This window comes from Falco punctatus (genome assembly GCF_963210335.1).
Source record: "Falco punctatus genome assembly, chromosome: 1".
Classification (NCBI taxonomy): domain Eukaryota; kingdom Metazoa; phylum Chordata; class Aves; order Falconiformes; family Falconidae; genus Falco; species Falco punctatus.
In genome coordinates, this window is record NC_137580.1 from 91,022,849 (window position 1) to 91,034,237 (window position 11,389).

Consider the following 11,389-nt stretch of genomic DNA (forward strand, 5'->3'; position numbering starts at 1 on the left):
CCTTGTATCCCTTTCCCCAAAATCTTCTCCTTCTTCAGGGCTCCCCCAGAGGGCTGATGTAGGTGCTGGGGTGGGGGGACATACCTTTCAAGGACACCCCACACACTCACACACATCCTGACTAAGGAGCCCATCAGGGCCTGGTGATGCTGCTCCTTACCTGCTGCCCCTCTGCCAGCACTGGGCTGTGCTGCTGTCCCCCCAACACCCTCTGAGGGGCGGGGGGCAGGTGGGGATCCGGAGCTGCCCCCCCAACACGTGTTAGCATCCTGAACCTGCTGCTACTGGGGGGGGGGGGGGGAGCTTGCCACCTTTCCAGGCCCTTCACAGCCCCCCAGACCTCCCAGCCCACCACCACGAAGACCTGCACACCACAAGCCCCCCCGGCCCCCCACCGGAATGGCAAAAAGGCAGGGAGGGGGAAGGGAAGCGGAGGGCTGGAGGGATTTATCGTGTCCCCCTGCCAGCCACCCGCAGAGGATAGGAGAGGAGGGTGGCAAAGGGCGGGGGACACGACAAGGACAGCGCTGTGTTCAAGATAAAACGCGGTCCCTGCTCGGAACCGGGTTAATCTCGGGGGAAGGGGGCGGCGGGGGGGGGGGGGGGGGGGGGGGGTGCGGCGGGGGGCCGCTCGGTCACGATAATGACTGCCGGACCCTGGCGACAGCGAGACGCAGCGCGCCCCGCCGCCGCCTCCCCCGTCCTGGGGGTTTAAGCAAATTGCTTTGACATCCAGGAAAGTCGTAGACATCAACGGTGAACGATCTAATGGTTTTTAATTTCATTACAGCGACTCTAATTGAGAGACTCCTGGTGCAGCTCCTCCTCTGAAGTCCCTTATTGTCCTCTCTGCGCCTTCGGTTTCTTTAGAGGGACTTTTCCCCAGAGCCGCCTGCTCGCAGCAGGGAGTGCCTGGCCCCGGCCCCCCCCCCCCAGGCCGGATCCCCAAAACCATCCCGGGGGTGGGCAAGGTCCCCCCAGCTGAGCTGCTGCGGAGTCCCTGCCCTCCCCTCCCTCTTCCTGGGGAGGAGCGGGGAAGGTCCTGATCCCTGGAAAGCAGCTCTTGCAAAGGGCTTTGCCCCCAGCTCAAAGCAAAAATGAAATAATCAAAAGAAAAAAAAAATCGACACCCCTCCCCAACTAGAGGTGGAAAGGAGTGCTGTAAAAAGATGTTCAGCACTTCGGTGTGCAGGGGACTCCGTCTGGCTGCTTTGCCCAGCAGCATCCCCCCATCGCTTCTCAGCGACCACGTGAGCGAGGATTTAATAGCACAAGATTTATCATTAAAAAGCGAAGAAATAAAAAACTTGGCGGAAAAAAATGAAGCCGAAGTGTTGAAAAAGAGACTGGAGAAAAATACGCTTTTGGAAGGGATGGCAGGATCTGGATTCGCATACCCGCTTAAGTAATTATATTTTTTTTTTAATAGACATATATATTATTCATATTGCACATATATATTTGCTCAGAGGAACACGCATCTTTGGAGACCTCCGAAGGAGGGCTGTTTCTGGCTGCAGAATTCACACAAGCTTTCACAGCCCCACGAGTCTAGCAAAGACCTTTACATGTCCAAAAAGCTCTAGCGGGATTTCAGTTTTTTATTATTATTGTCTTTAATTATTGTTGCAATTTTTTTGGATCGAGGGATTCGCGTGGTTTTATGTCCTATTTCCTCGAATAATTATGTCTGATTGATTTTACCTGTTAGGCAAATCCATGGAGGCAGTGAGCAGATTTGAACGCTCCAGGACTCCCCATGAGATTAAATCCAGGTAGCTAAATACTCAATTAAGCCGGGCGAGTTTCACCCACTCGTGGACTCCAGCCCCCACGGTCCGTAATCAATTCCCACACAGTGCTGCGGAACAGTTCATTTTTAAGGTTTATGCTTGCATCTGGGGGGGGGCCTTCACCGGGGTTCCTCCCCCCTCCCAGGGAAGAAGATAACAGCCCAGTAACGCAATGGATTTGGGGGTGGGTGACATCGCGTGACCTCGGTGGCACTGGCAGTGGCGGGGAAGACCACGTGTGGGTGCCGTGAGCACGCGTGGGACCCCCGGTAGCCCCCCATAGGCACGGTGCCCTCCTCCCACCCCCGGTACTTACATGTCCGAAGGGGTCGAGGTGGTTGTTGGTGAGTTTGAGCTTCTGGAAAGAAACCAGCTGCCTCATCCAGTGGGCGCCTGTGGCCGGGGAGTCGGGGTGCACGTACAGCCGCCCGGGCATGGCCGGCTCTGCCTTCCCCGTCACCGACCTGCGTGGGGACACAGGCACTGAGCTGCGGCCGGAGGGTGGGTGCCTCCCGTGGGCTCCTGCTCCCCATCCATCCCCTCCGGCAGGGTCCCTCCCGTGGGCTCCCTATCCATCCCCTCCGGCGGGGTCCCTCCCGTGGGCTCCTGCTCCCCCCTGTGGGTTCCCTCCCACGCAGGTGTCCCCGTACGCGGAGGCAGCGCGGTGCCGGACAGTCATGCCGTGCTTGGGGAGAAAAGGCATTTACAAACACTGCTCGGGGAATTAATTGAGCTCTTTGGCACCTTTCCCGTCGGAGATGGCTCTCGCTGTTTCCCCGTTTAACCCATCCTTCTCCCTTCCCGAATTCCTGGCACACAAAGCCAGGAGCAAAGGACGGACCGTGTACCTATCCGTTAAAGATTTTCCTACCCAGAGATATTCATTTCCTTAATATAATTAAACTATCGGCTCCACAACCGCCAATAATCTCATCGTCAAACAGGATTACAGCTATCATTAGCTAATTGCGACGGACTTTTCTCTTTTTTTAAAAAAAAAAAAGCATTTCTCTCCCAAGGGGTGTGGGAGCATCCCGAAAGGCTCAGGTGAAGCCCCTGCAGCTCAACATCCCTCCTTTGCAGGGGAAAAAGAAGAATGAGCTGCTGATTCAAGGGCATCCCCCAACCTGCGCTGCCTAGGTTTGGCCAGCCCAGAAAGCCCGACACAGAGGTCTCCTCCCTCCCCTTTCCCCCACGCATGCATACCATTTATTATCTGCAAATTTGTATCTGTGGTCATCCGCTGGTACAATATCCATCAACAGTATGTACTTAGTTTTTGGATTAAGCCCAGTGACCTTCACTTTGTAACTGGGAAACATACGCCTATTAAAAAAAAAAATAAATAAGTAAGTATAAAACCGGAGAAGGGAAATTTTTCCGAGGTGGTTTCGTGTGTGTGTTTGCAAGGAGGAAGAGGGAGGGCTCGTTTAGCAAAAGAGCAAGGCCACACTCCCAGCCGGTCCTGCCCGAGAGGCTGGGGCAGAGGAGGGGTGCGCCCTCCCCCCCGGCTGCGGGCGATGCTCGGGTACCGCTCCAGGTCCCCACTCCGGAGAAACAGGCGATTTATCCAGGCAGAATTGAAATTAAGAGACTGGGGGGCTGGTTTATTCACCAACTCATATGCCTGCTCGCCTATTCGTATTTTTATTAATTACTTGCTTCGCCAAAACTTCGACTCTCCCTTCCTTGAACAAATCTGATCGTCAGAACTTTTGGAAGCAAGTTACTTCCCCTCTATACATAAACCGCTGGAAGAGGAGGGGAGATTTCCGGAAAGAAAAAAAAGTGTATATATATTTCTATAAATATATTTTAAAATATGTATATTTCAGCCACCCGTGTGTGTGTCAACTGGTCTATGTGCAGATGCGAGAAAAAAAAAAAAACCACAAACCAAAAAAATAAACCCTACACGCACTCAGGTGTAGCACCAAATCTGCCCGTACAGGGACATCAGCAAACACACCTGACAAATACTTGGAAGCCCTCGGGTACACACTGAAGACAGGGGCTTTTCGAAATATTTTCCATTACTGCAAGGCAGGGACTTAAAACACTGGTGTTATTTTAGTTTGAGCTTTCCAAATATTTAAAAATAAAGCAGTTGAAAACGTATCCCTGGACTTAAAACACGCATAAACAAAACCCCCACACCTCTAAAAATACTGCACTCTTCTCCCAGGCTGGGGCTTATATCTCTGCGATAGAGCATCGGGGCTGGGGTTTAATTCGGTTGTAAAAAAAGCTGGGGCGGGGGGTGTGTGTGGTGTGTGCTATTAACGGGGATTTAGCTTTAACGCTTTACGGGTGAAGAAACTACTAAATTCCACCTGAAGAATGATCTGTAACCCCGTCGAAAACACCTGACCAGCAAGAACACAGATTTCCAACAATAAATATGGGGAAATATATAAATGAGGAAACTTATCCCGTATCTCCCCTCAAGCCCCCGCACTGTAAATGTCTATTTTATTACTCTCCAGATGAGATTTCTGTCTGCTGCCATATTTGTTTGAAATTTCTGCAAGGTGGTTTATGTCTCCCCTCCCTGCGCTGCTTTTTTTTTTTTTTTTCCTGTGAATTCGGCTTTTTCGAGAAGTCCCTCCGCTCCCCCGGCCCCTGGCCCGGCACCGGGGGGCGGCAGAACCTCGGCCCCCAGCAGTTTCCCCCCTCCCCTTGGACACAAGACCCTTCTTTAAAACCGATTTTTCCAGCAGCAGCGAGGTTCAAAAGGAAGACGAGCCGTAAGACTGATCTATTCGCTAAAATTTTATACAACCAGCTCTATTATATTTTTTTCTCCTCCCTCTTCAGGCAAATTTTGGAAGACCACAACAAATGCCAGATGACAGAGCAAAATGAAAGTTTGACTCTGTGTTGTTTATTGTGCCCTTGCAATCTAAAGCTACTACTATTTTCCACCCCACTTCCTCCGAGTATTATAATTTAAAATCACAACGAAAAGAGCCTCTCTCGGGCTGCCCCCAGTTTGCCGTGGGACTGGAGAGACTACTTCCCTGGGTCTCGCTGGCTTAGGCACTCTTCAATATCCTCCAGCACATTGATATTAAGAATAATATTAAATCGCCTCAAACGCACTCAAATACACACGCGTACACATGCAAGTATCTATGAATCAGGTTTACTAAGCCGGTGATGGAATCGATTACGCGAATCCCAATAAAGTTGGATTTGCAAGGCTGTATATTTTTCTACACGCCCACGCAGACAAACATACACATATAGAAACGCGTATCTGGACGCAGTTATATCCGCATGCTATTTATTTGCGGACACATCTATCTGTGCATCTAAACAGCTTTGCTATCAGTATATAAACAGTAGCTTAAGACCACATATATTTTTCAATGGGGTGGTGTGGGTGTTCGGGATACGTTCGCCTCACCGTGTGCAAAGTAAGAAAGAAACTTCTGTAAACAGCGTAAGGGGTTGCAAAATCGCAGAAAGGGCCGAGCAGCTCCTTTAATTAATAATAATAACGAAATCGCCGAGAAAGCTGCTCTAAACAAGGTTAGCTTTTGGCCAAGTAGTTGCAACTCGCGTTCGCCTGGAAAGCTTCCAAAGGCCTGAATTTGGGATTAACGATCCAACTGTTCTGGTTAAAAAAGAAGCCAGAAGAAACAATTTCTTCTGAATATAACCTCGCAGGGAGGGCTCTCCGCCCGCCCCGGGGGGGCATGGCCGGGCAGGGCTCTGCGGGCGCTCGGGGGCCGTAGCACACACACACACGCGGGGCGGGGGGGGGTCTCGTACACGAGCGACGTGACCGTACCAATGCCAGGGAGAGCGGGGCTACGGCCACACGCCACCCCCCACAGGCAATCCCCCTCCCCGGACCCACGCACAACAGAAGGCAGATTCAACCACGCAGACACGAAGGGGAACGCGCACACACCCCCACCCCCCTTACCTCCCGGCCTTTGTTATGATCATCTCCGTCCCCACTTCGTGAAATTTCAGCCACAGCTCCCGTTCGTGCAAAAACACTTTGATCCCCTCCATGCCCTGCGTGGGAGGAAGGCACAGACCGTCAGGCCGGGCCGTGCGGGGAGACCCCCGGCGGGGAGGGGGCGACCGGGCCCCCACGGCCCCGGCGGGAAGCTCGGAGGGAAAAGGCCGGGCGATGGGGACCGGAGCGCGGGGCATTCCCGAGAAAACCCGGCCGCTTGCGCCTTTGCGAAACCGGGGAGAACAGGGTCTCAGGCCGGAGCGCGGTGATGCTGGTCCAGGGGGGCGTGGGGCAGGATCCTGCGGGCCTCGGTGCTGCCGGGGAGGGGGGAAGGGGGCAGGGAGCCCCCGGAGCCGGCCCCAGCCCAGCCCGCCGTGGGGACAAACACCCCGGCGCTTCGGCCCGGCTGCCAGCCCGAGATTTACACCCCTCCGACGGGTGATTTACACCCGCCAGCTCCACTTCTGCGGGCTGGAGCACCCTGGGGGGCCACCTCTTCTCCCCTCTCCCGTTAATTTTAAACACCTCCCCCCCCCAGCCCACCTCCCCCCAGGGCTGCTGGCGTGGGAGCCCTGCGAGCCCCACGGCTAGCACCGCAGGGCCAATACATCCCTCTACCGTGGGGTGGGAGGCACAGCCCACCCCCTCCCCTAAGCCAAGCACGTATTGCCCCCACTGAACACGGCGCCCAAGCGCCCCACCAAACCCCGTCAGGGGTCGGTTTCCAAACGCGCCCGGTGGCCCCGGTAGCCGCGGCCGCTCCGGCCCCGCCGCCACCTCCCGTGGGCGGCATCCACGGCGGCGGAGGTCTGCCGTGGGGCTTTACCTGCCAGGGGACCGGCGGGGCTCTCCAGAGGGGCTCGGCAGCCGCTGAAGGCGAGGATACCTCGGTGGAAAAGCCCCTCTCCCCGCCTTGCCCCCCCCCCGGCCCCGGCCCGGGGCTGCCCGTGGGACGGCTCCCAGCGCCGCTCGGCCGAGGAGGGCGAAGCGGGGAGGGGGCTGGCCGCTGCGCCTCGGCCGGCTCTGCCGGGCAGCGCGGGGGGCGCCGGGGCCCGCCTGGGAGCCCACGCGTGTCATAGCAACACGTGGCACCCGGGGGGCGAGGGCTGATGGAGGGTACGAGGGGCACCCCAGGGTATGCCTGGCCCCAGGGTCGTTATGGGGGGTCCACGCGTGACACCCCCTGCCCTTAGGGCCCATTGCGTGGATGCGGGCAGAGCTGTGTGTGCGTTGAGTGCAGCTGTATCTGGAGGTGTGTGTCTGCGCCTGGGTGTACGAGGGGTGCATACATATATGTTTATCTCCTACACAAATATGCACGGGCATAGCAAATGCACACACGCAGCTGTCCGTGCATGTGCACCTATACACTCAGGCGTGGACACCAGTGGGTGTGCGCCTGCTGCTGCATCCGCGGGTTTCTCGCTCTGGTATTGCGGGTGCTTTTCCGTGGGTGCCCCTCCACACACCCCAACATCCACGCGTGCCCTTCCACGCCGGTTTAGTGCTTGACTGCCCCCCCAAATCGCACTAAAGCAGGATGAGGCCCACGGTCAGGTGAGATTTCCCACTCCCGTGGGGCCTAAAACGACCCTTCGCCGCCCAGAGCTGCAGCAGCCACCCAGCTGAACTGGTATTTGGGGGAAAAAACGCAGAGAAAAGGGAGGAAAAAAAATATTGGGGGGGGGGGGGAGAGAAGATTGTGGGGCCTTACCTGCTGGGTGAAGGCTGCCTGGGGCGAGGTGGGGGACTTGCTGGTGGCCCCCAGCTGAGTGTCCTGCTTGGCTTCAGCCTGGAGCTCCTTGGCCTCCGAGTCAGCCGGCGTGGTCGGGAGCCCAAAGCCTTCCTCGCTATCCGCCATGTTACGAGCTTCCTTCGCTGAATCCCCCACTGCAGGCACACATCGAGGAGAGAGCACAGATAAGAAACGCATAAGTTAATGCTGACGTTTAATAAAATATATATATATATATATATACACACACACATACAGAGGAGATGGAGAGCGAGCCAAAGCACTAGGCAGGGCTACCCGGCAAACCCGCTCTGCCCACAACTCACTTCCAGCTGCCCGGGGAGGGAACAAGGCCCTTTAACTTTGGGAGAGGGAGAAATAAAGACTTTTATTTATTATCGCAGCCCGCAAGGGATGATAGGATTTGGGGAGGGGGGGGAGGAGGGAGGGGAAGGGGGAGGCGGTATTATTAAATGCATCTTTTGGAAAAGGTAAACAGTGTATTTTAGCTCTGTCTGGCAGGACACAGGGAGCAAGGAATCGGGGGGCCGTGGACTGGCCAACTCATCACATAAGTGACTCCAGAGGTTGGGGGGGCGAGCTGGGGGGGTAGAGTGTCCCCCAAGCCTTGAACACCTCCAATTCCCCTGGGCTCACTGCGGCCGAGGGGGCTGAAAGCCCCCACTTTCCTCCCAGGGAAGTGGGAGCTTTCACCCCACTCCAGTTTCAACCAGGCAAATGCCATCGACATGCGAAGCCCCTTGTTTAACCCCATTTTCAAAGAAAATTCAACTTTTGGCACCCCTACGGATAAAAAAAAAAAGGGGGGGGGGGGGAGCCTCTTCTTCCCCCACCCCGTACAGTTGCAAGTAAAGCAAAGGATGGAGGAGATAATATAAAATATAAAAGTACAAATAAATCAATCATCGAGACACTGTGCAAGGTAACGCGCACTCGGGCTGGTGAACACGGGGTGGAATTGGGGCTGAACTAAACCATAACATTTAGAGTAAAACTGCACCAGCAGAGAAAACGAGCTTAAAAAATACACGGTTCACATCTGATGCGAGTATAACCACAGTGATTTTTAAAAGCAGTATTTTGACGTAGCTTTAAAGGCTCTATCAGGAATGGTAAAAGTTTCAAAGCAGCACCAAAAGAAAAAAAAAAAAAAGATAAAAGCAATTGAATTATCTGTTAGTTTTTTTGTTCTTAAGGAGTTTAGAGTTTTAGTAGCTTTAAAAAAAATAACTCTTGCATGTTTCAAAGAAGAGGATTCATTTTTGAAAGGCCAGCCATATGGAGACAATATTGGTTTTAAGTACATAAGAATGTTTTGAAATGAGTTCTTCTCCCTGCAACAATATTTAAAAGCCGTTTATAAAAAAAAAAAAGAAAAAAAAGGCAATTCTCCTTTAAATGCAGAGGAAAATTGGGAATGGAAAGGAGGGGGGAGAAAACGATCTTCCCTGCTAGTGGTGGGTAATATATACATACAGTATATATAATTTAAAAGGACAAAAAGCGAAGGGACTCCAGGTCCACACCTCTGGAGCTAAAGATCATGTACAGCAGCGGCCCGTGCCCCCTCCCTCCCCCCCCCAGCGCTGTTTTCCCACCGCACACCAGCTGGGCGCCTGGCAGTCACTGGCTGAAGGGCGAAGCAAAACCGCTGCGAGCGCGGAAAGTGCTCGGAGAGACGCGGGGCCGAGGGACACCGCGGGGGCCGCTGCCCCGGGCCGGGCCCGCAGGGGCAGAGCCGCAGCTCCAGGGACCATTTAAGGCTTTTCTCTTCCCCTCCTCCTCTTTTTTTTTTTTTTCTTTTTTTTTTTTCCCTGGACTGTTGCGTTGGTTGGGTTTGTTGTGGTGGTGTTTTTTTTTTTTTTTTCCTTACTGCAGCTTGGGAAGTGCCGGTTATCTATTTTTTAATCGATTTCCCTCCAGCTTGGAGCTATTATTGCCCCTGAGCTGGCAAACTTGCGGGGGAGGAAGGCAAAAAAAAAAAAAAAAAAAAAAAAAAAAAGGCATGTTTATTAAAACAAAGAGGGACCCAGCCATGGCAGCGCCGGGCAGCTCGGCTCCAGCCAGCCTCCCCGATGCTCTCCGCGTCCAGACATAATTAAGCAGATATAAAAATAATAATTTAAAAAAACAAGGAGGGGGGGAGCGACGGCAAAGAATAGCCCAACAATTAAGAGCAATTGGCGATCGGTGGCTTCTAATTTTTTTTTTCCCCTTTAAAGAGCTTCTGAGAAGAAATGGAGCTTGACAGAACCAGGCCGCGATGGCTGTATAAAAAATGCATCTTGCCTTGCTAAAGTAGCACCAAGTGGGTTTGCAGGAAAGAAAAAAAAAAAAAAGGGAGGGGGGAGAAAAAAGAATATCGACCTTCTGCTTTTGTTCCAGCTTCGCCCCGGCCCCCCCAGCCCCACACACCGTCGCGGGAGCCCTGGGGAGAGCAGCCCCCCGCCTTCCCCTGCACCCCACATCTCCCGAGGCCTCGCAGCTCCTCGGCACAGACAATTTGTGGCTAACAAAGCCCCCAGCCAGCCACTTTCGCTCTCCCTCGGTCACACACACGCACACACAGATTACAGACACCGACGGACATACATGGCAATGGAAGAGCTGTTACCTTGCTTGTTGAATTCCATGCAATCAATGCATCTCCATATATATAATGTATGTGTATATTTTCCCCTTTGCAATGGAAATTACAATGGGATCAGGCTTCTCGTGTGCATATTTCCTTTTATTTATTTATTTGCGGATCAGCATGTGAAAACCCAGCCTGGAAGAAAAAAATCTATCCAATGCAAGCCTGCTTGCCTGCTTCTCTCTCGCTCTCTCCCCTGCTCTCTCCAAACACTTCCAGGTTGTCAGACGCACTAGAAAGGATCCTGAGACCGAGATAAAGCCCCCACCCCTTTCTCAGCCTGATCTGGAAGATACAGTTTTCCCCACCCCACTCTTTCTACTCCCCAGCTAAAAATAATTTTTAAAATAAAAATAGTAATAAAAAAGAGGGAGAGGACGAAAGAAAAGGAAAAGAAAGCAGCACCCCCTTGGGGAAAAAAAAAAAAAAAAAAAAAAAAAAAAAGGAAGAAAAAAGAGAAAGTTTCGGGCGGGCTGGCAATCGCCGCCCCTCCGGGCAGGTTCGCGGCGCTGCCGCCGGGGCTGCGCGGATCCGGGCGCGGAGCAGAGCGCGGAGGTGACGTGGGCTCGTCCAGCTCCGTTCGCCAAGTGCCGGGACCCACTGCCCAACCAGCTGGGATCCTGCTCCGGAGAGACTGACTCTCACACAGCCCTCCCTCCCGCCCCCTCCCCCCCAAACCTCCTTTTCCAGCCTATTTTTCTGGCCGGCAAACAAGAACAAGGCACAAAGACAATCATCAAACTCCCCAGCAACCCTCCCCCTCTCCCTTACCTCCTTCCCCGCTCCCTCCCTCCCTCCCTCCTTCATCCATCTCTCCCAACCAAAGAGAAAATTCAGCGCCTGGGAATATCCCCCCACACCCCTTTGAATAAATCGCTGGCTCCGCTAACCTCGCGCCACCCCCGGCCCCCCCCACCGCCCCCAAAGGCAGCCTAGAGGTGTGGATTTAAACCCAACTCTGTATTTGCTAGTGCTCACAAAGGCCTTTTATTGGGGGGGGGGTGGGGGGGGTGGGTGGAGAATCCCCCTAAATGGACTTGCCTAATGGATATAACCGGGGGGGGGGGGGGGGGGGGGGGCGAAGAAAAGGGGGTAGGGGGGTGAAACGAGTGGGAGTGGGACTGAAACCCAGCGAAGGTGGATCCCGGGGGATGTGCGTGGGGTTGTGGCCCTTGTCCTCCCTTCTGAGGCATCTGAATCCTTCCCCTGCCCTTCCCCATCCTCTTCCTCAC

General features: G+C 53.9%; 1 protein-coding gene across 4 annotated transcripts in view; it reads right to left on the reverse strand.

Annotated features, from left to right (window-relative positions):
- The window catches only part of TBX5 (T-box transcription factor 5), a 94,287-nt gene that overhangs the window by 31,944 nt on the left and 50,954 nt on the right, over positions 1-11,389 (reverse strand). Inside the window, exons 1-5 of one of the 4 annotated variants that reach the window (XM_080391509.1) lie at positions 10,137-11,129; positions 7,481-7,656; positions 5,728-5,822; positions 3,000-3,119; positions 2,110-2,257 (exon numbers count right to left, since the gene is read on the reverse strand). In XM_080391509.1, coding sequence (XP_080247635.1) covers positions 2,110-2,257; positions 3,000-3,119; positions 5,728-5,822; positions 7,481-7,656; positions 10,137-10,155 — 558 coding nt within the window. In that variant the 5' untranslated portion in view covers positions 10,156-11,129. Of the gene's footprint in view, positions 1-2,109; positions 2,258-2,999; positions 3,120-5,727; positions 5,823-6,592; positions 11,130-11,389 lie in introns of those variants that run through there. The other 3 variants (XM_080391510.1, XM_080391508.1, XM_080391511.1) reach the window with 3 other exon arrangements.